Source organism: Chlamydotis macqueenii, chromosome 3 (genome assembly GCF_036417535.1).
Source record: "Chlamydotis macqueenii isolate bChlMac1 chromosome 3, bChlMac1.mat, whole genome shotgun sequence".
Taxonomy (NCBI): Eukaryota; Metazoa; Chordata; class Aves; order Otidiformes; family Otididae; genus Chlamydotis; species Chlamydotis macqueenii.
In genome coordinates this window covers 72970767-72998070 of record NC_141558.1, presented here as the reverse complement: position 1 = coordinate 72998070, position 27304 = coordinate 72970767, and the positions used below count along the sequence as shown (strand labels likewise).

Sequence of the window (27304 nt, the reverse complement as noted above, 5' to 3'; positions counted from 1 at the left end):
ATGGCGGGGATGGCGGCGGCGGTGGCGAAGGAGCGGGCGGCGTTGGCGGGCGCGGGGCGGCACGGCCAGGCCGTCCCCTACCTGGGCCAGGATTTTGGGGCGCTGCGGCGGGAGTGCCTGCAGGAGGGGCGGCTCTTCCAGGACCCCTCCTTCCCCGCCGGCCCCACCGCCCTCGGCTACCAGGAGCTGGGGCCCAGCTCCTACAAGACGCAGGGCGTCGTCTGGCGCAGACCCACGGTAGGGCGGCGGCAAGGGCGGGCGGAGTAGGGGGGAGGCGGCTGCAAAATCCCGGTGCGCGCTGGGGGTGTCCCTTCACCCGCGGTCCGGGGCTGGCGGGGTGACCAGGGTGATGTGCTCCGTCTGGAAAACCAACAGCGAAAAATCCGTTTCCATCTCCATCCTGAGCTCTCCGTGCAGACAAAGCGCTCGCTTTGTGGCTGTCGCTTTGGATAACTTTTCCTTAGCGGAGCAACGAGCTGGGAGCGATGCGGCGGTCTCCTTCACAAAGCCCTCGCTTGGCTACCGAAGCAGCCCTGTCTGGCCATTAGCCATGGGGTCAGAGGGCATCAGGGGTGCCCAGGTGCTTCTGAGAGACCCTGATGTGGTGGCAGGGAGGTAGCAGAAGTGTGGTGCGTGCACGAATGTAAAAACGCAGTGGACCTCCTGGCACGTGCTGTGAAGTGAGGTGGCTGTCCACAAGCTTTGGTCGCCAGAACCCCTTTCTCACTGCGCTTAGCGAGGCCAATGCCCGCACTCGTTCCTGACCTGCTCCGTGGTGGTGTTGCCCTGCTGTTGTCAATTGCTTGTTTAAATTTGCGGCAAGTGGGGTCTTGTTCCCTCCCTTGCCTGTGGCTGTCTGTAACGCAAGGCTCGTTTCCTCCCCAGGAGCTGTGTTCCAGCCCCCAGTTCATAACTGGTGGAGCCACTCGCACGGACATATGCCAAGGGGCCTTAGGTAAGGTGGAGGCAGAAAGCGGAATTTTCCGTGCAGTAACTCGCTCTATAAATACATCTTCTTGCATCCTGCCACCTCCCTTCATATCAAACCCGATCTTTTCTTGCCTTGGCTTGGCAGCTGCAGGCAGGCACCTTGCGTGTTTGTCCACTGAGCACAGCCTTGCTGTGTGCACCGAGCAGGGACGACACAGACTGGTTTCCCAGTGGCTTTTCTGATCGCTATCGGTTCCTTTTGTGGTCACATCCGTGTGCCTGAGAGCCGCCTGACTAATTTCTGCCTTTAACAGTCTGCTTAGAAGAGCAGTTGTGTGCGTAGCGGGGCATTTCTTTCCCCAGTGGGAGAGGGTGCTGCCAAGTAAGAGGGACCTCCTGAAACCTGGAAAAATGTGGTACGGAGAATTACATGAAGGGATTCCCTGCTGATGGGCAGCTCTTGAGGAAAAAGCTGGGGTATTTCAGGAGGGATGGGCCAGCCTATGAACCCTCTGATTTTGCCCTCAGTCTGTGCAATGGCAGTCCATGGGCCAACCATTCCAGAGGGGCCCTGGGAGCTGCAGTGAAGCCCCAGGGGACGGCGGGAATCGAGTGGCTTAACCTGGCTGTGCGTGCACAGCTGTCCTGGTCTTGCAGCCTCTCTCCTGCCTTGCCCACCAGAAGGGGTTTTAGGTGAGTGCCTCTGTGCCTCTCCTCCCAGAAGGCAGCATGGAGGCTGGCAAGGAGGGCAGCTGTGGGGATGTGCAGGGAAATAAGCTGAAGTGGAAGCAGTGGGGCTCCTATTTATTCCGTAACTGTAGGGAGAAAGTTTTAGATTAGACTGATAGCGCAGCTGAGGGAAAGCTCTCAGTGTAGGGAAACATGACTAATACGTTTCGTGCGTTGCGCTTTTGCAGCAGGGTTGGCAAAGGAACCAAGTTCTGTTTGCATGCTTTTCATCAGCATAATATCAGCCACATTGCAGCTTCTTAGTTTCTAGTCCTGCTGCTGCTGTCTGTGTTTTCATGTCCAAAAATATAATGGATAGGGAAGCTTACTTCACATATTTTGTGCTTATGCCATCTTTCAGAAGTTATTTAGGTTAGTGCTTTAACAACTAGATACAACTTGTGTAAAAAGCCCTGACAATAAAAAATACTTAGATTGTGAATTTAGTGCTCCTCATGCCCCAGTATGATCTGTGGCATGGATTAGGCTCCTTTGTGTCATTGGTGAAGCCCTTGGCATGTCACCAGTTTCCTTCGTGTGTTCTCTCTGCCCGATACCATGCCTCGCATCGCAGCTATTTTGGCATAAAGCATGCCCCAGTGCTTAACACATGCCAGACATCTGTGCTCTTTTGTTATTGTGAAACTACAGCTAAGGAGTTTTCAACTTGAAATTAGAGTTTATTGTAGTGCCATTTCAACAGCTGGCATTTTGTAAGGATGCTGGTTTCTGCAGGCACTTAGTTGCTTTCTGCCTTCTGCAGTCTTCCAGCTTTTCTATCCAGATGTTGTGGCAGCAAGAGCACCGGAATTAAAGATTTGCAACTTCACTTTCAAGTTGTGGAGTTGCTGTTGCTAATGCCAAACCTTGTTTTACATTGATGAAAGCATTTGTTGCCTTAATGGTCTTTGGACTAGTCAGATGTTCTGGGGAGGTATCACCAAAGGATACGAACTGACTCAGAGCTGGTATTATTTTACCTCCTGAAACAATATTTGAATAGGAGGTTGTTGGTGTTCTTGGTTGTATTACTGTCTTCACCATGACTAGAGTACTGCGATGACTCGCCCCACTATCTTCTTAGGAGTCTGGCCAGGATTTTGGTGTTGTGTGACAGTTTAGTGGTTGACTAAAAGTTAGATGCTATTGATCTTTTCTCTGTATAGCCATTGAGTTACTAAGAGCCTGTATTGAATCTCTGCTTTTTCACACAGTGAGGCTAGCAGATGTGCTGTACAAATGTTTAGTCTTTTTGGTTTCGACGGGTTTTTTTTGGTTGGTTGGTTGTTTTTTGTTGTTTTTTTGTTTGTTTGTTTGTTTTTGCCACTGCGTCATCTGACACCAGCATCTGTATCAATACATTTGCTTAAGTTTCCATTTGTTTGAACTTAGTATGCTAACACTGATGTCCCATCACATTTTAGGATGTTACAGAGAAGATTGTGCTGGAAGATGTCAGGTACTCTTGGAAGCCTGTACTTTTTATTATGTTCCTTTTTCCCGTAAGAAGCTTTTCTAGTCTTATTTATCCCCAAAAAGGGGGACAAAGCAACAGACCTGTACCCGCGTGGAGTTTCATCGCTATTGCTAAGCCATTCAGAACATCTTGGAGTACTGCAGGGATGGATGAGGCATCCAAAGCACACGTACCCATCACTTCTGCAACAGGCTTCTTGGCAGGGGATGTGTGGCCGAACAGCTTAGCTAATGAGCAGTGGTACAGATGTTCCTTTCAGCCCAAGAGTCTTTGATCTGTAGGCCAGGTGCAGCCTGTAAATTTGTTTCATTGTTTTTGACATGAGCTATACGATACTGTGATGCCTAAAAGGCATAGCTGATCATCAGTTCAGAAGAGGTTGTCCCGTGTTGTGGTTTAACCCCAGCAGGCAGCTGAACACCACGCAGCCGTTGGCTCACTCCCCCCTGCCAGCGGGATGGAGGAGAGAATTGAAAGAAAAGGTAAAACTCATGGGTTGAGATAAAGACAGTTTAACAGGACAGAAAAGTAATAATAATAATACATACAAAACAACTGATGCACAATGCAAGTAATATATACAGAACAAGTGATGCACTCACCACCCGCTGACCGATGCCCAGCCAGACGCTGAGCAGCATCCCTCCAACCACTTTTTTTCCCTTGGATTATATACTGAGCATGATGTCATATGGTATGGAGTATCCCTTTAGCCAGTTTGGGTCAGCTGTCTTGGCTGTGTTCGGTCTCAGCTTCTTGTGGAGAAGAAGCAGCTGGAAGGGCAGGAGTAGTATGAGAATTAGAAAAGTCCTTGGCTTAGTGTAAGACCTGCTCAGCAACAGCTAAAACGTCAGCGTATTATCAACATTATTCTCATCCTAAATGCAAAACACAGCACTATGGCAGCTACTGGGAAGAAAAGTCAACTCTATCCCAGCTGAAACCAGGACACCCTGGCAAAAAATACCCCAAGGCAGTTCATTGAGTTCTCCAGACACCAAAGTTCTGCCCCTTGAGCTTTGGATTATTTTATATTCTGTTTTTCTTCCTTTTTAGCATAAACTTTTAAAGTTTTGTATTCGGAGGTAGTTTTGCAGTATCACATCTGAAGTCAATGATGATATTTGGCTAAGAACAGCAGCATATGGGATGTGGTGACTCATTACAGCGAATGGGGGGAGCCAAAGCCACTGTGGAGAGGAAGCTTATTCACCCTTAACCGCCTTATTTAGAGGGCATATCACCATGGTATCATAACAGTGGGGTGTACATAGCACAGCATCTCTCATCTGCAGTTTAGACACAGATGTCATCTCCTTAAATAAAAACGTGTGGAAAAATAATCTATTGAGTAGGATGAATTTAGAAAATTAGATGCATAGTTTTCCCACGCTGGCAACCGCTGTACTGTAAGTGGGTGGCCACAGCCTCCTGTTTCTAACCAGAAAGCTGCCTGGAGTCCCATAGTATTAATAGAAATACATTCAGCTGTTGATATAGTTGTTAACCTATAGCTATGAGTGTTTTAAAATAATGATGTGACCGTGTTTGGCTGATTGTACATTTTTTCCTTTGACTCTGTACTCTTACACAGGATATGCAGTGACCAGAGGAGCTGTCTTTCACTTACAGCCCTCCATGCACTTCATGGGGATGCTTAGCTTGTCTTTGCTCTCCAGAATGGCCAATTTTAAGCCCTTATGGCTGTTTATATTTGCCTTGCAGTTACATGTTTTGTAACGTTTTTGTTTATAGCTGGAGATTATGTAAATGCAGATATGGATGTATATAAATAAGAAATAAAGCACTGATAGCAGCAAAAAGGAAGTGTGACAAAAAAAAAAATAGTACTACTTGTTAATGTAAGTAAACTCACAGCCTGATAATATCCCCTTTTCTGGTAATTTTGTTCTGCCTATAGTATTGTGCATTTTCAAAAATTCTCCATGATTAACCTAGCCTTGCTAGCAGATCGTTTGAAGTCTTCATATAAAGAACCTGCTTCTTAGCTTTCTCTTGGAATTTTCTTCTTTGTCAAAGCAAAGTCACTGTCAAGACCTTTACAGAAGTACCAGTTTTTGTAGTTAAGACTGTTTGGTAAAGACCCTGCTAAGGCTTACTTAGTGCAGGCTAAAACTCCAGGTATTATCGCAAGATCTGTTCTCATCCAGGCTTTGAATTATCAGGTCTATTTTTAGTGTTGACTGTTCAGAAAGGGCGACATGGTATCCTGATTGTTGAGCACTTTAAATGTGGAAACCAAAGGGTGGTGTCTCCCGTATATGCTGCATCTGCCTTGTAACCTCAAGAAGACCTTGCCCAGAGTTGTCTGAGTTAAAATCTTTGTTTGTCTGACTCCAAATTCTCCTTAGAAACCAGTATAAAGTTCAACAGAGTGATTTTACAATCAAGTCTGCTATTTCTTTCTCTTCATATCTGCCTTGATGTGTCAGCTAAAAAGTAAAGTAAATTCTTTGTGAACTCTGCTTATGGGCTTAGAGGTCCTCTGGGGAGAGCTTCTCTTCTTTGGACTTCAGTGCTTCTTATCTACAGGGGAAATCTGACTCAGAGATGTATTATAGCATTAAGGGGTGTATGCTTTTAATCTAGATGCCTGACCAGCTTCTTGACCAAGGCTTTCTCAGGCAATATGGTCATGTTGATCTGTTCTCCGCCTGCCCAGCCCCTGCCTTGTTTATGGAATAGAAATGCTGGTATTTCTTTGGGAGAGTGGTGCGACAGCTGCTCTCTGAGGCAGACTTGCTTCTAATTTAAATCAGCACAATTTTTCTGAGGGTAGTAATACCAATGTCAAATGCTCTGACGGTCTCTTGGAGCCGTTGAGTTTGCCTGGTCGAGTTAATGCTGTGCACCGTGAACTCTGATTCATGCGGCAGGTTGAGCAATAGAGCTGACTGCGAACAAGGGGCATAGGAGATGCCTTCAGCTGTTTCCACCCACCCGACAGAGCATGCACAAAGTGCCTGCAGCTTTGTTGTAGAGGCCAGGAGCTGTATGGTTTTATTCAGCTGTGCTTAGGACCAGCCCAGGAGTGCTGAGCAGGCTGAGTTGCTCCCTCTCTGGGTTTTTCTGATGTACTGGCTTTAGCATAGCTAAAAGATTTGGAAGTTATTCAGAAATTCCACATCTTCCACCTTTCATGAAACGCGAAAAGGGCCGTGGGACAAATGTCATTCATAGAGCTGCTGCTGCGGATCGGCTGTGAAAAGCAATGAGCAGCCCGGAGGGAGCTGCAGGTGCTTATGTTCCTCCTTGTGAGTGGTGCTGGGTTTGAGCGTGAGGGTGACCGAGAGCTGCTTCCCCTTAAAACTTCCTCCCAGCCACCCATTTGAACCCCAGCTTCTCACCTGCGAGCTTTTCAACCAACTTTTTTTGACCCTTTTGCTATAGGAGAGAGCTGGCTGTGTAGAGACCACTGCTTTGCTGGCCTCTGGCTTGCTGGCAGCTGCAGCTGGTTCTTGTTTTTTCAGCCTGCGATCCTGCCCATGCTGCAGGACCGTTCTGTGGGATCTGGTGTGTAATAGCGGCTTCCCTGTGTTCACAAAGCAAGGCAGCAGCAGATCTGGTCATGGCAACAAGGAGTTTTGTCTTTGGGTTGTGGGAGTCAGGGAATCAGTGGGGTCTTTAAATCTCTAATCGCCTTGCTAATGGGCTACTGGAGGCCCGTGGCTGAGCAGAAAGGTAACCACTCTGTTAAAGTAACACTGTTTTCTGAAAATAATTACAGAAAATAAAGGTAATGTTTATATAGTTGTGATCTCCTCCCCCCTCTACTTGGTAGGAGATGGTGTGGAAAAATACTGTCCAGACAGCCTGGGCCCTGGGGCTCTGGCGCGCAGGCCGGGTGTATGTTGGCTCCATCTCAGGAAGGGTGAAGTGGTGTGTGGGATTGGGGAACAGTGCCTGCCTTCAGACCTTTCCTGGCTCTCTGGTGACTAGAGCCAGAGATGGCATGTGGGACTTAACAGAGAGGCCTCTAGCAAGAGCCTCCTTGAGATGCCTAAGGTGAAAGGAGCTCCTATTTAGTAGGAGCCTGGCAAGAGACCTTAAAGGGACCTCATCTGTAGGGTAGACCTCTGGATGGCAAGTCAACAGGCGTTTATTAAACATGGAGGAGGGAAAGGAAAATACCATATGCTTGAGAAAACACTGGCCTTTTGAGGAGAAACAGCACCCCTGAGTACCCACGTGTGCCCACAGACCCTGCTCTTCACCTTTTGCCCATGCTGCTTCCTGTCCTGTAGACACTCAATTGAGTATTAAGGTTTCTTTCAAACAGTCCCAGCATGGGTCATAACCGTGCTAGTAGATCATAAGAAGCCTGCTTTTACTTTTTTTTTTTATTACTCTGGTATGGAGGAAATGCAACACTTGCCTGGAAATGGTGTGTGTTTGTGTACATGCATTTGATCTGCCTTAGAGGTAAAGTGATGGCAGGGATCATCTCATTGCAGGTGAGGTGGTTATTAGTTACAATGCACAATCCATGTGCAGTATGAAAACTAAAGAATAAAGTTTCAATAATGAACTTTTTTTTTTTTTTTTTTTAACAGGAGACTGTTGGCTCTTGGCTGCTATTGCTTCTCTCACTCTGAATGAGGAAATACTGGCCCGTGTTGTTCCCAAAGACCAGAGCTTCCAGGATAAATATGCAGGAATTTTCCACTTCCAGGTAGATGGAAAACTTTATTCTTGCCATCCCCTCAGTGCTGTCGGCCAGGAACCAGTGTGGCTGGCTGTGTCCACATGTGTGGTGTTTCCTGGCGTGTTTTGAAGAATGTCAAAGAGCCGGGCAGAAAAACAGAGACATCCAAAAAGGGTGCTGGCAGTGGAAGGAACACTGCTAACCGGAGAGCTGGGAGCAAGGACTGTCTTTGTGGTTCGTTCCCCATCAGCAGATCCAGCGGAGGATGTGCATCCCTGAACAGGATGGGCAGAGCTGGCTGTGAGGGGATTGCCTTTCTTCTAGGAAATTGGTGTTAACAAGTAAACATCCTGGTGACTTGAGTGCACAGCATGGGACAGTGACAAGGTCTTTGTGCTCTCTTTCCAGTTCTGGCAGTATGGGGAGTGGGTGGACGTCGTGGTGGATGACAGGCTGCCCACCAAGAATGGAGAGCTGCTCTTTGTGCACTCAGCAGAGGGCAGCGAGTTCTGGAGCGCGCTGCTGGAGAAGGCCTATGCCAAGTGAGTCGAGGCCAGGTCAGCCCTCCTAGGGCAAGAGAGACTGCTTTTACCCAGCTCAGATCTCCTCGTACCTCTCCTTTGTAGCATCATCAGCTGCACGCATACTATGCATTTAAAATATCAGCCTAATTGCTACCCTTTAAAACTTCTAGGATATCTCACAGCGGCTGCTTTAGTAAAGCTTTGCTGACAGGTGCTTAAAACAAGTAGCTAAAAGTACTTACTTTGCTGCTAGCTGGGAAAAATAGCTCATGAGTCTCATGGCAAGACCGGTCCTAGAGTGCTGTCTCCTGCTACTGGGGTCTGGGAAGCTCGGTTTCATGTGCTCTATGCACCTGTGAGGGCTTGCAGCAGGGGTGCTTCAGTGTGCAAAGCGCACTAGTTCACCTGCGCAGGTCTCTGTTCGAGGTGAAGATGCTCAAATCTGAATTTTCAGTTTGGGGATGGCCAGGGAGGAATTCTGACATCTAATTTTCAGTTGACTTAAGAAATTGAGATAATTTAGATCAGCTACAAATCAGATCCATAATTGTTAAAGAGATTAAAAGACTGTGTGGAACTAGAGAGGCAAATTGTTTACGTTTTATTTATTTTTTTAATATTATTTTTAGTTCAAATAGTGTTCATTATTTTTGTCATTGATATGACTGAACGTGTAACCTGTATACAGGATAGTATAAGATTTTATGGTGGCCTTTTCAAATACAGAGATGTAAGAAGCAAAGCTGAATGGGGTGGGGGGAGCACATTTGTAGCTGCTGTCATGCTGTTGAAAGCAGAAATGCTGCGACAGTTGGTACAACTGAGTGCCTCTCTCCAAGAAAACAGGAGAATAGGTAACCTGATGGTTATGTGTGTCCTCTCATGCAGGCTGAACGGCTCATACGAGTCTCTCTCTGGTGGCACCACCACTGAAGGCTTCGAGGACTTCACTGGTGGAATTGCAGAATGGTATGAGCTGCAAAAGGCACCACCCAACCTCTTCAAAATCATTCAGAAAGCACTTCAGAAAGGCTCTCTCCTTGGCTGCTCCATTGACGTGAGTTTGTGAGCTTATTGCTGGACACTCAGCTCTTGCTATGCTTGTAGGCAGCTGGGGGATGGATTCATGCTTCATCCACGAGAGGTGCACAAAGGATACTGGTCCTCTCTGCCTCCAGTTGTCTGCTCTCCCTTTGACCCAAGAGTGTGACACAGGCATGTGGTTTTCTGGGAGTTTAGGTTGAAATATAGACTTCATTAGTTCATATGTAAAAGTTCATTGCCTCCCTTGTTTTTCTTCCTTGAGACCTGGAGCTTTTGCTGTTTTATAGGTTTGTGGTAGCGAATCGTATGGGGAACTCATGAGGGGTCCTGATCTACATCTTTGTTCTTAAGAAAGCCCATAGTTTGGCAGCAAGTTGGTACAGACAGAGTGAGTTTAGAGAGAAAGGTGCTGATAATGGCTCCTGCAGTCAGATGCTCAGAGGTGGCAACCTCTGTCCTTGCTGTAGCCTGTTTGTCACAGAAATCATACCAAAATGTTCCCCAAATACATGGTCACTGTTCTTGAAGCAGAGAGGCTAGGATTGTTGCGAGGCCTTTGAAAGGCCTTCTCAGAAAACACATCACCAAAAGCTGAACCTGCATGAGAAGGAAAAGAGGAGCTTTGACCCTGCCTGCAAGGATTCAGCATCGTTTCTAGACTTGCTGAAATGAGTCTAGGATTGTTACTATGATAATCACCTCGCTCCCAAATGAGATTACATCTTAGTTATGTCTAAAGAGAAGGTAAACTGTTTACAAGAACTTCATTTGTAATATAAACTCAAGTGTTTCCTCCCATTTTTTAAGTTGAATTAGAGTCACAGGAGAGGGAAGCTTCACAGCAGGAAAAGTACTTGGTTAATGTCAGCGTGCAACTTCGCAGCACTTTTGAGGCCTGTTTTACTCGTTTGCATTTAGATGAGAATCTGGCATCTGGATTTCTGCCCCAGAATGATACAAATCTTGTCAGAGGTGGGGGGGAAGTAAATATATTGCTTTGTTGGTAAGTGCTGACACTTCCTGTATTATAAACTAATTATTAGTGAGTTTAGCCTTTGAAAAATCCTGTAAAATCTTTTCTTCTCTTCTGTCAGAGAAATAGGGACACAGAGGTTAAGCACTGCATGGAGGGTGCACTGTGGGGCAGTAGTAGGGCATGAATTGACAGCAGGAATCCTGCCTGCTTGATCCCACCCTCTTTAAGCTTCACATATGCTTGTTTAAAGGTCACACACTTTCTGAAGCGGTGGGAAGGCAATGGCCAACATATGTTTCATAGAGGTTTATGCATTTTTAGAGCAAGATGTCAAGCAGTCACTTTCTAGCAAGAAGTGACTTTTCTCTGCAGCGTTTATAGGCCAGACTGTCTGAGTACTGTAATAGCTGCAAAAAAGTGAGAGGGTGCTATGCCTTCAGGTATGAATGGCATCCAAAGTGCAGGCTTTTCCTTTGCTTCCCCTGCATGGCAGGTCTGAGGGTGGTGGTGCTGGGGAGAGGGAGGGGAACATCCCACCCCGCTGTGGAGCTGAAGCTGGTGTTTTTACCTAGAAGCAAAGCACTGGTGGCTTGCTGGACCTGGATATGATCCCTGATGATGCCTGAGCAGCCTCAGGCCTGTCACCCACTGTGTTCCTCCTGGTCCCTTGAGAAAGTGGAGCTCATGATGTGTATTCCCTTTGTACAGCATTTGGAAATGCATGAGAGGGGATGCACAACACCAACCGTTTCAGAGCCAGGAGGGAGCTTTGCTGCGGTGCATGGCTTCTGGCGTGCACTCCATGCCACAAACATGGATCCTGGGGCTCCAGCACCCCTACACATGCTGCTGTCCCCTCTCCCCTCTGTGCAGCAGCTGAACCACCCCTGCAGCCTCCCAGCGAGATTAAAGCTGCATTGGAGGGGGAGGCTTTGTTCCATTGGATCCCCAGCCGCACAGGAAGCTGCGCTTACCAACCTTTTTTGCTCCTGCAGATCACCAGTGCGGCAGAGACAGAGGCAGTCACTTCCCAGAAGCTGGTGAAGGGACATGCGTACTCAGTCACCGGGGCAGAGGAGGTAGGTGGGCTTCCCCAAAGGGGTGAAATGCAGCGAGCTTTGTGCATAACCCACACTGGGCTTCAGCAGCCACAAATTCATCCTCAACTTGGCAAATTCTTCAGTCTCATCCATTTTGCAGCTTTGAGTCCCTTCTTTCTGAAGAAATACTGAATTTAGCTGGCATGTTTTGGATAAAGGCAAATTCCACTTCTTGAGGGTTTGGCCAAAAAAAAACCCTTTTTTTCCATAAGCACTGCTATTTCATAGTGAGTGAGTGGTGGGAAGCCTGTGCAGTGGGCACACTACCCTCTGCTGGTGACCAGGCACGTTTTATTGTAGCAGGAGACACTGTACCTTAAACACACAGCAAAATGTGCAAGAGACATGTGCCAAACAGGAAAAAAAAATACTATTGTCCCTTAAATGCCTGCTGAACAGCACCTTTTGGCAGAGCATCGTGTTCAAACGCAAGGTGCCTGTCCAAAAGCAGGTGACTGGTGAAGGTAAGACAAGTGACAACAAAAGAAGCAGATCATGGCGTCCTTCCAGGTTTGTAATGGACTTTTGGTCACTTAACCAGTAATTGTTTCTTAAATAATTTCTGAAACTTCAGAGTGAGGTGTAGAGAGCTGCTGACACGCTGTGCTGGGGTGGACACTGCTAACGGGCAGGTTTGTGTGCATGCATTTGATCCTCTTCTCACAGCAAAAGCAGGAAAAGAGGGAGTTTGTTGACCTTAATTCCCAAACAGGCATGACTTAGCCAGGATTTTCCTTTGGAGACCTGTGCAAGCTTTGTAAGGATAAGTTGTCTTGAGCGCCATCTCTGCACTGCTGCTGCACTGTGCAGTTTTCTCAGCTTCCGGCTCTAGAGGTGTACTGCTTCCTTCCTCAAATTAGTGCTGTGTGTTCTCCATAAATACTGGGTGTTCCCACTGAAACTCCAGCTTTGCTTGGCCTGGCCTCTGTGTGCACAGAGATCAGTAGATAGCAAACCAGGGCCTCATCACAGTGCGAAGAGGGGCTGACACCACTGCACTGCAGGGCATTCAGGTGGTCAGAGGGGTTGTAGCCAGACTGAGTATCCCATCTCTTATAACAGGCTCATCTTATGCTTAGGGAGGGGGGGAAGAAGCATTTGAATGTGAAAAGGCGGTTTGTACATAGATGACAACTTTAGAGAAATATCCCCTTGTACCTGCTTTTTGGCAGTCCGGTAGCAGCTTTATATTCCCTTTGCTTGAAATCCTATCTAAGGTGAATTTTTTTTTAGCAGCACAAAACAGGCATTTGATTATCATGAGCTTTGATTTGTGCATGCTATAAACCTCTGGACAAGCTTGGGTGCATGGAGCTCACTCAAAATCAGCTTGACTTCATGGCTTTTGGACCAGATGAATGTGTGTTTGTGTATATACACTTTGTGTAGTGCTGAGATACTTGCTCTGTCATGTCCTTTAATTCCCATAGAAGAGGTGGAAGCGAACACAGTGCTCCCCGTGTAACTCTCCATGTACTTCTGATCCCACCAGGTAAACTTTCGAGGAACAGTGCAAAAGCTGATCAGAATCCGAAATCCCTGGGGGGAAGTGGAGTGGACTGGAAAGTGGAATGACAAGTGAGTCCGTGGCTTGCACGTGGCCCGTAGACTTTTACTGCAGGGGTATGATCGTATTCCTGCTGTCGCCTGTCTTCTCCCTACCTCAAATTCCTCTCTTAAGTCACATCTGGATGTGATGTTTGCTCTGGGCTGTTTAAAAGAAGCATCTCACCGCTGTCATCTCCCACACAGGGATCACAGCATGTGGTGCCCTTCATACAAACACCTGCCTTCATGTGAGGTGCAGTGATTTGGTTGGTGGTTCCCACAATCCTCTCTGTAGTTTCTGCTTCTTTTTTCTTCTGCAGAGCTTCTGAAAACTTACTTTCTAAAAGGGCTTTAAAAATCTGTTTCTGTTGTTAGCACTGAAAGCTGGCATTTACTCACTTCTGTGGCTGGGCAATATTTATTCTGGGTCTTGCTTTTTCTAAACTAAAGCTCCATCTCAGTCAAGGTGTTAGCACCTTCTGGAAATGAGACTCTGTTTCTGATCCTTACCTTGGATATTTGAGAAAAGAGGTATCAAATATCCCAGGTCCCTGTATTTTAATTCTGGCATGGTTTGAAAGCCTTGGAGCTGATATCAGCAAGATATTGTGGAGTTGCATGGAGCTGTAAGAAAGTGAAAGCATTGTGCCAGAACAGCTACATAAGGGTTTAACCTTTACCGTAACCTGTAGTTTATGTGGGGTTGTCTTTCAGCTGCCCAAACTGGAGTGGTGTTGACCCTGAGGTGCGGGAGCGGCTAACCAGGAGGCATGAAGATGGGGAATTTTGGTAAGTACCACTGGGTTTCCGTTCAGGCTGAAGGGAATGTCTTCTCCTCTGCTTTTTTTTTTTGCACAAAGTGACATCTCCCAGTACACTCTCCAAGATAATCGAGCAAATTCACCCCAAATCCTGTGCTAGATTGTGGCCGGAGAGAGGGAGGATAGACAAGGTGGTTGTATAGAAAACCTGTCTGTTCTAAGGAGACGTTGTCTGTGGCATTGCCTCCCACAGGATGGCGTTCAATGACTTCTTGAGGCATTACTCCCGCCTGGAGATCTGCAACCTGACTCCAGACACGCTGGCAAGTGACAGGTACAAGAAGTGGAGCCTGCTGAAGCTGGATGGGAACTGGAGGCGAGGAGCCACTGCAGGGGGCTGCAGGAATTACCCAAGTAAGAGAAACAGGAGAAACCCTTTACTCATCCACTTGTACTTTCTCTGGGAGCTTCTGGGAGATATTTTGAGGTGGCCTATGGAGGAGGAGGGTGAACCTGGGATATCCAGGACTGATGTCCAAAAAGTGCAAGTATTTGGGAAATGTGGCTCCCTGATGAGGGTCTAGTTGTGGTTGTAAAGGCTGGGCGGGAGTGTGGTTTTTCCTTCTCACAGCTGATTTTGGAAGTCAGAGCTGCATCTGTCCTAGCTGGTACGTATGCATCAGCATGGCTGCTTTCAAAAAAGCCTCTAAGCAGTTTGCATAAATTCACTTCCCAGACACTTTCTGGACAAATCCACAGTATTTAATCAAGCTGGAGGAAGAAGATGAGGATCCTGATGATCCTGAGAGGGGTTGCACTTTCATCATTGGCTTGATTCAGAAGCACCGGCGCAAGCAGAGGAAGATGGGAGAGGACATGCACACCATTGGCTTTGCGATTTATGAGGCAAGTAAGGCAGTACAGATGCATGGGAGGAAAAGGAAAACTCACACACCCAATACATGGGGTAGTGCAGTTCTCAGACCGGGCTTTCTATCAAAACTCAGCCGAGTTGAGCTGAATCCCAGTTGCAGCAAGGAAAATTCTACTTAGATGTTTAGAAAATTATCCTCCACAAAAGTGGTGCTCAAGCACAGGGACAGGTACTCGGAGAGATGATGGAGTCTGCGTTCCTGGAGATATTAATACCTAGGCTGGACAGGGGCCTGAGCACTGTCATTACCTTTTGATATTGACCTTGCTTTGAGTAGGGGGTTGGACGAGATGACCTACAGAGGCCCCTTCCCACCTGTAAGTTTCTGTGCTTCTAGATGGAGGAGCAGAAAAAGTATTTAAAAATAAAAAGAAAATAAAATAAAAGTGCAGAAATCCAGTCTGACCTTCGCTTATCAGACTGTGGTGAAAAGCAGCAAAATGAGAGTAGCCATAGTAGGGGTGTCACACTAGCTGGGACATCTGCACTGGCTTGGGGAGTGTGAACCCAGCAGCAGAATCAGCCAAAACACCTATAAAACTTGTTCTGCTGAATAAAGGGTCAGAGATGTGTCTATGGTAACTCCTTAAGCAGGACATTTTGTTCAGAGCTGCAAAGCAAGGACAGTTAACTGGCAGTGAAAACAGGAATAATGGTCTCGCCTGCAGGTTACTCTGTAACTGTAGGCAGGATGTGCAACTGCTTGCTTTCTCAATATCTCAGCTTTGGAAAAGCTTGTCAAAGAATCTGGTCCCTGTAAGCAAATAAGGTTTAAAGCAACACTAGATCCCCTGAACCTGTAAGGAAACAGAAAACTGCATTCTTGTCTTGCTTAGCCCCTGCCTCCTCTCTTGGGGGTGGAGAGGTCCGAGGGGCAGGAGGGTGAAAGAAAAGGTGGAAAGAAAGAGTAGAGAAAATGAGTCTGCAAAAAAATATCACAGTGGGCCATGGGGTGGAGGGTCAGCAGGAAACCACGACCAGTCTGGCTGCATCTGCACCAGGCTGTGGCTGTGCTGCTCCAGGTGAGCCCCACCTGCCTCCAGGATGGAGTCGGGACCTGAGCCAGCAGACAGTGTTGGGTGATGTGGGCTTGCGCTCACCTCCCCCGTTGAGCTGACTTTTTTTTCAAGAGTGTGGATGTACCCGCTTAACCAGCAGTGAAAAGAAATAGCCCTGGAGCTGCCATTCAACAAGCAAATAACTCTTTCTTTTTCTCCTTGCAGGTGCCCCCAGAGGTATGTGGCTTGCATTGGTGGTGAAGGTCCAGAGTTGTGGTGGTGAAGGTGCAGAGTTGTGGCCCAGTGGCTTATGGGAAGAAACAGTTCAGAGGATTCTCCTTCAATTGCAGCACAATATTGACTGCAGAGTCTGAAGTTAGAGGCCATTTATTCTGGAAGGGGCCTTGAGCCCATGCTGCATTTTCAGAGCATCTTGGGTTGGGATAAGAGCTCTCTGTACTGCAGAAACTCGCCAAAGCTGCTCTTCCATGGGTCTTCTCCCAGCCCAGACCCACACCTACACCTGTGCCCACAGAGCACAGCTGCTTTTCTCAGGTTTGCCAGAGTTTGTGTTTGATACACAACTCATATTCCAAGGAGGTGTTTATTTTCATTTCCCTAAGCACTGTCTGTATTGGTTTCTCTCTGTTTCTACCTGCAGGCAGCTAATAGCATGCCCCAGGGATTAGAGAGGGGTGTGCAACGCACTGATGCCTGTGCAATAGGGCTGCAGATGCCCCTGAGCTGTTGCTCCTCAGAGGAACGAGTGAAGTTGAGCAAAATGCCTGGGTAACCTCATTACATGGCCTGCTGTACCTGTGAGGGTGCATGCAAAGCGGCTGGGGCACCTCATGGCTCCAGAAGCTACGCTCAAACCAGCTGCTGCTGTGTGAAATGTGGTTTTATCAGGAAGGAAATAGTGCTGCCAGTTAATTAATTTTTTTACACACCTGACAGTACTCTGACAGCCGCTGAGCTCTCACGCTAGCATTCAAAAAACCTGATTTCCGTAAAAAAGAGACTGTAGCTATGCATCCAGTGACTTTTCTTTCCCCCAAAGGTAGAATTTTCTCTCCCACCATGACAGCAGGTCTGACGGGTTTTGCATTCTTAAAAATGCGGGAGGACAGGAAGGGGGAGGTTTCTGAACCATACTTGCTGATGTTTACTTCAAGATCTGAGATAGCCCACCTGTAAGACCCTGCACAGAAGAGTTTGTTCTGGAAGATGTTACACTCCAAATACGCTTTTATAAGGTGTAATGTTTATTTTATTCTTGGAGCCCTCCGTAAGTGGTCTCTCTGCCTTAAGGCAGCCTGACCTCAGAGGCAGAGCTGAGCTGCAGTCCCCTGGTGGCACCAGCTCCGGGGACCAGAGGGACACAGGTCATAATCCATTTCACTTTAAAGAAAAATGCTTGGTGGAAGAGTTTGCCAGATGTCTTCACACACCATTCATCATCTGCAAAATGTAAGGATGACCCAAATGATTTATTGAGGTGGTCTGCAAAATACGTTTGCATCCGCAGTTCAGGAGTACTGTGGTGGGATGCACCCATCCCCTTTCTCTTCTCTCTTTTGGTTCTGTTGAATGGACATATTTTCTTTTTTCCCTACGTAGCTAATTGTCGTATGTATTATATTTTTAATTTGTAAATGCAAATACATGTGAACTGTGGGGTTCCTTTCTCTTTCTTTGCTTTTCATAAGTTTTCTGGCCAGACGAATATTCATCTGAGCAAAAACTTTTTCCTGACCAACAAAGCAAGAGAAAGATCCAACACCTTCATCAACCTCCGGGAAGTGCTGCACCGGTTCAAGCTCCCTGCAGGAGAATACATCGTCGTGCCCTCAACCTTTGAACCCAACAAGAATGGGGATTTCTGTCTGCGAGTCTTCTCTGAAAAAAATGCAAACTCCACGTATGTAGGTTTTTTTGTAAGCATGTAAGAGTGGTATGGGCACGTGGGTGATGTCTGGTCCCCCTCACAGGTGTGGAAGGATGGAGCAGCACAGGGCTGGGGTACATCGGCTTCCCGCAGGGAGCAGGACGTGGGGATGCACAGCTTGTCCCCAATTTCCCCATGTGCGATGGAGGAAAGTTTTTGAGTAAACTTAGCAGGAAGGAATTATTCTATAACTTCTTGTTGTTATTATTATTATTATTATTATTGCCCGCCCTGCCTGGGCAGACATTTTTAGTTACTGGGCTGTAGGCTGGGTGCCACAGCACAGGTTGGTCTATGGAGAGAAGGCAGCCGCAGACAGCGGCAGGCTGGGCTTTCCACTTGGCAGACAGAAATGCCTGTGCTTTCTGCTGTCTGGGAACACGCTGATCACAACAAATGATCTCATATCTTTGAGATTTAGCTGGAAAAAAAACTCAAGATACTTGCTCAACAAAGGGATACTTTTGATAAAATTAAAATGGATTTAAACAGAACTGGCTCAAACCACACCATTAGCCATGGAGCTATGAAAAAATTCAGACATGTCGCATCTCAAAGAGCAGCTGGGCTAAGGCCTCGGGAAGGAGTGTGGGATCTTTCATATCGAGTTCCCTAATTGAAAGCAAGCAAAAACCTTTCTACTGTTCTGTAATCTGGAATCTGTTGCATGTTTCTGTAGTAGTGAGAAAACTGGGATGTCAGTGGTGCGAAGGCACACTCAGCTTTTGCCAGGCTCTTAGCAGTGCTTATGCACCTGTAGGCATGATGCTCCCACAGCAGCTAGGGGACGGTGTGAAACACTTCTCTTCCCTCTCTGGCATGTCTGGATGACTGTAAGGCTCTCACTTTTTGCAGTTTTAAAGGAAAAAAAGAAAAAGAAAGTGACTAGAAAAAGTGTGATTTGCACCCAAGAGCCTAGTCCTGGACTAAGGTCTGTAGGCAGTGGCACTAAGTGACCCAAAATCCTGTCTGTGGCTCTGCAGGACTTTGCACAGTTTGTACAGTGTTTTGAAACTCTTGTTGCCATAGCTGGCAAAATTCTGCCTTCACTGGTGGCTGATTAATCCAGTAACTGCTTAATACTCATCATTATTCTCATAATTTAAAGAATCTCTAACTGAAACCTGAAGCAAGGGCATCAGAAAAGTGACTTGTTTTGTTTTTAATATCGATTTCTTTATTTTTCTAGGGTTATAGATGATGAAATTGAGGCCAGTTTTGAAGAGGTATATCTTAACTTAAATGTTTAAAATGGAGATAACTTTGTTGTAAGTAAATGGGGTTGGAGTGCCTGTTCCCTGTGCAGGGCAGTGTTGTTCTCTGGGCGTTATAAAGAACTGTTGTCCCGCTTTGGAAACATTTTTCCATATCCATAGTTGAATGTCCAGCAAATGGAAACATCATAAGCAATAATGGAAACACGTGTTGTCCTTTATCCAAAGTGGTGAACTTGGGCTTCCCTGGTAGAGGAGATCAGGTACTTCTGCCAAGGTAACTGGAGCCATGGGAAATTCCCTGTACTCTTCAGGATTTTGGGAGTGCAGTCCTTTAGCCATAGGGATGTTCTTGCATGCAGTGTTGTTTCCATGAGTAAGTAGTGGCTCAGTGTATGTTTAGTCTTAATGGAGATGTTTCGCCTACTAATGCATCTACCAATCTGTCTGACTTATTTTTTTCCCCCCAAAGATAAGAGCTTACATTTTGCTTTCTTGTCCTTAAATGAAGACAGCTAGTCCAACAGTAGTAGCAGGAGCAGCAATAGTGAAGTTCTGAATTTGCTTGTGATTTTTGTTTTAATAAAATAAATAGTTTTTTAAACCTCTTTTTTTTTTTTTTTTTTTAGTAAAAGCCATTGTGAAAGTTTTTAATTCCTTCAGTGTTTACAACACCAGCATTTTGGGGCACCTCTGAAAATAAAACTGATTAAAATGAAAGTAAAAGCACTCTATATTTTCAAGTTTGCTATTTAGATTGTGTTTTACGAGGGACAGGAAAATGCATTGTCCTTCTCAGGCAGAAAAGTTTCTCCTTTCCATATTCTCTCTTCCAGACTGAGATCAGTGAAGATGACATTGAACCCAGCTTTAAGAAGCTTTTTGGACAGCTAGCAGGAAGTGTGAGTTTTTTTTTTTTTTTTTTTTTTTTTTTTGTTAAGGACTTACTGGTAGCATGGGTGAGTGGGTAAGAGAGATGCCTCACCCAGTGTGCAGTTTAATTCCTGTGCTGAGTCAGATCTTGAGTATGTACATAATTGTGCATGCAAAAATCTGTGTAGTTACCATCTGTTTACACAATGGATTTGTGAGCGCTCCTGGCAAACAATCTCTGCTCTCTTTGAACTGCAGGCTGACCTTTTATCTCTGCAGGTCCCTAATCCTGTCCTTTGGGCAGAGCATTTGGTGCAGGCGCATGGGTCCCTCCAGGATATGATGAGGGCTGGGCTGTGCCTTCTCCCAAGGCTGTTCTCACCTGCCTGAGGGCTCAGGCAAACCCAACAGCCTGGCCTGCTAACACACACAGCAGGGCTGTGCTACAGCGACTTGATGGTGCTACTGTGAATGGGTGGTGGGGAGAGCTTACCACTTGCATTTCCATCCAGGGAAAACTTGAACTGCAAGGGATGTTTCAGCTTGGCCAACTCGGCCAAAGTAGTTGGAAGCTGCTTATGAGATGGTGCCTGCAGCTCACAGTGAAAGACTTTTCTTCCTGTTTTCCACAGGATGCAGAGATCTCTGCCTTCGAACTACGCAACATCTTGAATAGAGTCATGGCTAAACGTAAGTACCTTTAGAATCATAGAATCATAGAATGGTTAGGGTTGGAAGGGACCTTCAAAGGTCATCTAGTCCAACCCCCCTGCAAGGAGAAGGGACATCCCCAACTAGATCAGGTTGCTCAGAGCCCCCTCCAACCTGGCCTTGAACGTTTCCAGGGATGGGGCTTCCACCACCTCTCTGGGCAACCTGTTCCAATGTTCTATAACTCGCATTGTAAAAAATTTTTTCCTAATTTCCAATCTAAATCTACCCCCCACTATTTTAAAACCATTACTCCTTGTCCTATTGCAACAGGCCCTACTAAACATCCATCTCTCCCATCCTCTCCCCATCTTTCTTGTAGGCCCCCTTGAGGTACTGGAAGACCGCTATAAGGTCTCCCCGGAGCCTTCTCTTCTCCAGGCTGAACAGCCCCAACTCTTTCAGCCTGTCCTCATAAGAGAGGTGCTCCAGCCCTTTTATCATCTTTGTGGCCCTCCTCTGGACCTTCTACAACTGGTCCATGTCCTTCTTTCTCCAGCTGTGTCTTCAGTTGGCCACCAGCATGTTTCCAGCATGGTCCTGAGAGCACAGAGCACACCACTGACCCAGATAGAGTCAAACCCCTGGGCTCTGCCCAAGACCTTCAGCTTGGCTCTCTAAATGGCCATGGCCACGTGCCCTCTTCCTTCACAGGGCTGCAGAAATGCTGGGGCCGTGCACACAGGATGTGTGCTTTGGCCAGGGCACGTGTTGATATCTTTTATCCCAGCATCTGCTACTGGGAATTGTCTGCCAGGAAGATGGACGGATTTGATTAATGCTTGATAGTAATCAAGATAAGGTATTGCTGCTACTTTAGTACTGAACCGACTAGCCCAGCCAATGGTCTGGGGTGCCCCTGAGGTAGAGGGCAAACTTTGAAACTCTGTGAAGTGATTCAGAGCTTGGCTCTCCATTATTTTCCTTTCCATTAAACAGTGCTCGAGAAATAAGCGCCTGGAGAAATAAGTGCCTCTTTCCAAAGTGAAATCTTAGCCAGGTAGCCAGGACTATGTTGCATGTCTGTGTGCACCAGCCAGTTAGCAATGGTGTGTTGCTGGTTACCAAGCTTGATTTGGTGTTCTTCCCTTGCATTAGGCTACCTACCACTGAGTTACATAGGTCAGCAGTCCACTTTGTCCACAAAAGTCCACCATTGTCTTTGCAGGGAGACAGTAAGTGCAGGAAAGCTTTATCTGTGCCTCTTTGTAGGTCTGTAGCACTCCTACAAACCAGATTAACTGGGCTGTTTACTTGGGGAAACAACACAGCTAACTTTCACACTAAGCCTCTCTGTCAGAAAATCAGAGGGCTGCTTATTAGCATCCATTGGCCTGCTTCAGTGCTGTGTCCCGCTTATGTGCAAAACAAGGACCAGCCTATGACCACTGGCCAAGAGCCTTGTCATTCTTGCACATGTGTCCTCCCACCTAAAGCTCTTCCTCACTGGCAAGTCCCAACGCCACTGACCGCACCTCTAAGTGAGCACTGCCTCCCATTCTGCTGGATACAAAGGAGTTGTCAGAAGTCATAGCTTACCTCAGAGAGGGTACCCAAGCAACATAAGGCAACGGTTTCCCATCCAGCGTTATCTGCACACGGGTATCCTGCCTACAGCTCTATAGGCACCACATCCTCCACAGTCTGCATTGCACTAGGCACTTGCCAGATCCCAAAGGCTTCAGATGATATTAATATTTCCCAGAGTGGGAGGCAGGCATCCCCTGCTGCTCGCTGCACTCGTCTGGCTCAGACTGTGGCAGCCATAGAGCTGGACACCAGTTCCCAGGGGAGGATTTGAACTAGGCAGTGAATTGCCACTCAGTAACTAGCAGGTATAGATCACAAACAAGGTAGAGCACTAGGCACACGTTACGTAGAAGCAAAAACACCACACCAGAATGAAAAAGTCATCTTGCCAATTGCAAAAGAAGCCACCGATGACACAGAAGCAAATAGGGGCTGAGGGCTATATGCTGGTTACAGGGCTCATGAGCTAGTTAGGAAGGTGCTGTGCTACCGCATGCAATGATAATCCTGTCTTTTGCTCTTTCTTTACAGGCCAGGATATTAAATCTGATGGCTTCAGTATCGAGACATGCAAAATAATGGTTGATCTGTTGGATGTATCCTTTATGACTGTTCCTAGAGGATATTCTGCCTGTGCTGGAGTAGGTGAGCTGCTACCTTTGCAGTGGCAGGTCCATACAGATGTACCAGTGACTCCTGAGGTGGAGAAGCTGGTTTTACCCTGGTTCCCCTGGATAAAAATGGTAGCTCTCACTATTGCTGCTCACCGTGGCACATGCATTCTCCCAGGCAGCAGGGAAAATCCATTTTAAGACGGATGATCTGCTTTGAAGTCTTCTCAGCTGTTGTGTGTTTGGTTTAGGGACAAAGTGATGTTTGTGCTGGGAAAAGGCACCTGGCTCTCAGCATGGTGTGGATAGCCTTCACTGTAGAGTTTGAACATTGCACTTCACTGCTTCTGGCTGGAGTTGGCAAGGGCATCGTAAAGCCACGAGGACTTAGCAAATAGAAAATGAGGGAAACAAATACAGGAGCCAAAGAGCATGCTGGCTTTTAGGAGCTTCTGCTTCTGAGAATAAGGGCAAAGGCGTAGGATGAGGGATTCAAGTCTAAGAATAGTTGTGTTCAGCTACTCTGTGCAGTGGGAGTTGAATTGCATAGTCAGAAAGGGGAAAATTACCAAACCAGAATGATCCTCTGCTATAATTTGATGTAAAATATGGCAGTCTGTAAGGACTCCTTAGCGGTTTTCGGGAGCAATGCAATGACCAGGTTCTTTTGTTAGCTGCTTGTGCAAGAACTTAAGGTCTCCAAATTACAGGCTTGGTTGTGGCTTTTCCTGTTTATAATCCAGACTTAGGAGTCATGCTCCTTTAACTGCAGGTGTTGAACCAGCGATGCCAGAACAAAATGATATCATCACGGCTGTTTTATACGTGTATTGAAAAGAGAGAGAGCTGCCAAAGGAAGAGCAGAAAGATCTTGTGAACTGATCACTGTTAAAATGAATTGATCACCTTCTTGATTTAGAAAGACAAGAAATCTTGGACAACACTTGTGTTTGCAAGGGAGGACTTGCATCCTTTTCTTAATTGCATTTTTTTTTTTTATTAATATTAAGTAAGTAAACCCACCACAGGGAGGGGAAAACCCTTTTCCTTCCCTCCAAAGAGCTCACCTTAACTCAAAACAAGAATGATGGGAGTGGTAAACTGGGACTGAAGGAATTCCACACCCTCTGGACAAAGATTCAGAAATACCAGGTAAGATGCAACCTTTTTGGTTGGAACATGCAGTCAAATGTAGAAGTGGCTGTAGACTGATTTGCCTCGTACAGTGTAGACAATCACACTTCCCAAAGCAGCGACTCTCACTTCAGCTCTCGATGCATTTATGTCCTCAGGCCCCCAGGTTTTTTCCCTTGGAGTTCAGGGGTGTGGCTGCTTGTCCTTCAGGTGCTCAGCTGAAGGGGAGGTTGCCTCTCTGTCCTGCCTTACTCTCAGAGGGGTTTCTGTTTTGTTTTAACTTGAATCCAAATACGTTTAGCCTTCCCACTTAACAGTGCGAGTGTGGTATTGGTCTTGCCGCTTCCTTTGGTAGCGATAGCACCATTTTGCATGGGCATTCAAGAAATTCTCTGGAGCCTTTATCCGCTCTGGCTGCTGCATTAGAGAGACTTACTTTCTAAATCTACTTTTCGATGAACTTGGGGATAAGTACCTAGTCTTTCAGACCAATGTTGCAAACACTCCGAAGGAGCGTGCAGGCTGCATTTCAAAATGCTTGACTTTCAACTAAAGCCAAAACACATTCTGAATTATTGACAAGTTTTGTGGGCTTTGTGTTCTGCAGAAAATATACAGGGAAATTGATGTGGATCGATCCGGTACCATGAATTCGTACGAGATGAGGAGAGCACTGGAAACAGCAGGTATATACATTGGTCTGTCTCTTTTTAGGATTATATCAGTTTCAAGCTGCGTTGATAGATGCTTACTGATCTCCTGTATATCATTTGTAAGCTGTGATTTTTTTTTTGCCTTTTTTTTTTTTTATTCCTCTTCTTTTTAAAATCCTTTTCATTGTATTTTTAGGGTTCAAACTGAACTGCCAGTTACATCAAATCATTGTGGCTCGTTTTGCTGATGAAGACCTCATCATTGACTTTGATAACTTTGTCCGGTGTTTGATTCGTCTGGAAACCTTGTTTAGTGAGTACACGCTTAATAACTACAGACCTTGTTGCTTTGTGTTTTCAAGTCCAGGACAAGCTATTCAGAAAACTTGTACCAGAACCAAGGCAACTTCTAGGCTGAGCTATAAACCTGGTAACCCAGTTCCATGTTCCTCCTCCTAGATCTAGGAACCAGGCTTTTAAGCCAGACTGCTGAACCAGAGCAAGACAGTCTTCTATGCAAACAACTAAATGTTGAGTGATGATAAAAAGAAAAGAAAAAAAAAATCAAAACACTTACAAATTGAAAAATGGTTCAGTCTGTAATATTAATACTATTACAAATGTTCTGTTTCATTCTCGCACATGAGCACACAATGACTTTAGAGTGGCACTTTCTGGTTTGGGTTGTAGACCATTGTCATAAATTTCAGACTGGGGAACTAAATTCCTTTTTGATCCTAAAGCACAAGGAAGGGGAAGGCTTTCCAATTAGTTCCTATATTCATCGTTGTCTGTCATCTCTCTCCTACCACAGAAATGTTTAGAAAACTGGATACTGAAAAAACTGGAACAATAGAATTGAATCTCGTTAACGTGAGTTCATTTAGCTCTAAAAAAGTTTGTCATCTTTTTGGGTGGGGGGGGAGGAAGGGATTAACAGCAGAGACAGTCCTGCTCCATTCTGACTGATTATGGCTGGTTATGAGTATTGACATATATGCTGGATTGATATAGCTTGTGTATTTATAAGCAGCCTCTAAGAAAGGCTGCTCTTTTTTTAAAAGGTACCTACATCACATTGTATTTCTCAGCAAACAGGCCAGGTTACTTGAACCGGATGCCACTTACTGGCAGTAATTTTAGCTGATACGCATGCAGGCTTCTTCCCTGCCTTTTTTGTCAACAACAGGGTAAAATGTAGGTGCAGTAGCAACTCATGGCATTCACCATGTCTGCTTCTTTCTGCACCATGTGTGCCTTGGAGAAAGGACTACGTTAGGAGAAAACTACTCTCCTACACATGTTCAACTTGCTTATGACCTAAACATAACTTATTTCTGGACCTACATAAGGAATGTGCAAATAATTCCAAAACTCTTCTGACTTACTTAAGATTTAAATTTATATCATTCAGGAAAGATCCTAAAACTACTTCTGTAACAATAGACTTTCTTCCTCGTGCTAGAAATGGGAACATGCATACTTGCAACAGGTATTTTTACTTAACTTAGCCTTGGGCTGTTTTCCTCTCTCTCTCTCTCTCTCATTACAGTGGCTGTGCTTTACTGTCATATGAGCCACTGACCTCAGCTCAAGAGACCTCAAAAAGAGCAAGATCAGGTGAAGATAATCAAGCAAACATACAAGTGCTATCCTAACATGAATGTGCCTTATGTGTGGCAAATTTTGCACGCAGTTATAAGGAAAGTAAGTGTTTTACTTCAACAGAAGAATCTGCAACCTCATTTTTATAGCTCTGACAGTCTTTATCTACTACTATATATCCTCTGTACAAATTTAGTATAAGTAAGTCCCCCATACAACTTTTGAAAATACTGCTTTGCTAGTATCTTTGTACCTGACTTCGAGAAGAAAGCTCATTATAGCTTGACAGTCTGGTTTATTAAGTGCATTTTAAATAAGAGCTCCACTCCACTAGAAGAATGGTATTGCATACAGGTATTTAGTTAAGATATAAGTCCCTTGTCTGCTTTCTGTCAAGCCCCAGCATTATTCTGCTTAAATAGTCTTGGAAGAATTTGAATAGCAAGTACGTGTTTGACTAAGCTGAAGGACAAGTCTTTCCCCCCTGACCATTGATGTGCCCGTAGCAGAAAGCTCTCTTCCAAGAGAAAGTCCATGCTCTCAGGTGGAATCTTGATATCCATTGTCTTATTTATCTTCTTTTGAAATACAAGAAAGTATTTAAATAAAAACAGTAGAGGTAGACTTTGCAAGACTGTTATTCCTTCTGGAAATAAGCACATGTCATAAGATAGATAATGACAGAGCATATGCAGAGCTTTCCTTGTCAGGAACACAGTATGTTGCCTTTTAAAAGGGAAAAACAACATTCTGGATGTGTGTCAGTTAATAAAGTGATAGATAGTCTGACACTTTAAAAGATTAATGCTTGAAAAATTAAAGGTTTCCAAGAAAGGCAATTGATATTATATATATCCCATATCAACCTATTAAAATCACAAGGCTGTGAACTTGAGCAGATTACTGCTTCCAGGAGTTCTCACTACTCCTGACTTAAGTTTCCCTACTTGAGGAATTGTGTCCTCCTTCCTATGAACAATTTCTTGCATTTATGGGCACCATTTCAGAAAGCAGGAAGGACTTACCTCTTAGGAAAACATGAGCCTGAAGGGTGAGGCAGTGGGGCACTTCATAAATACCCTTAGGGAAACACTTCATCCTCTCTATTCAATAGTGTTCATTATCAATTCCCAAATAGATAGAAAGGATAGTTCCATGGGAAAGGCTTCACTGGGAAAATACTTGTACTAAGTTTTTTTCTTAAGTATGTCCCTTAGCTTTTAAGGTTAACAAAGGTTTTATGCAACTAACAGATCTGGCTTAATTTTAAATGCAGAAAGCCTGTGTTGAAGAAACTGGGGAGGAGGGGTTCAATTTAATACAGTAAGTAGCTGAATG

General features: G+C 45.6%; 1 protein-coding gene across 1 annotated transcript; it reads left to right on the top strand.

Moving 5' to 3' along the window:
- Nucleotides 1–26588, top strand: LOC104483676 (calpain-2 catalytic subunit). Its single transcript, XM_086745815.1, has 20 exons — nt 1–237; nt 886–955; nt 7711–7829; nt 8211–8344; nt 9215–9383; nt 11342–11425; nt 12939–13024; nt 13709–13783; nt 14009–14169; nt 14492–14673; nt 17397–17608; nt 18825–18861; nt 19686–19751; nt 20355–20412; nt 22495–22559; nt 23658–23726; nt 24316–24394; nt 24558–24674; nt 25176–25234; nt 25914–26588. The coding sequence occupies exons 1-20, from the start codon at nt 1–3 to the stop codon at nt 25935–25937; spliced, it is 2103 nt and encodes a 700-aa protein (XP_086601941.1). The 3' UTR covers nt 25938–26588.
- The last annotated feature ends 716 nt before the right edge of the window (nt 26589–27304 follow it).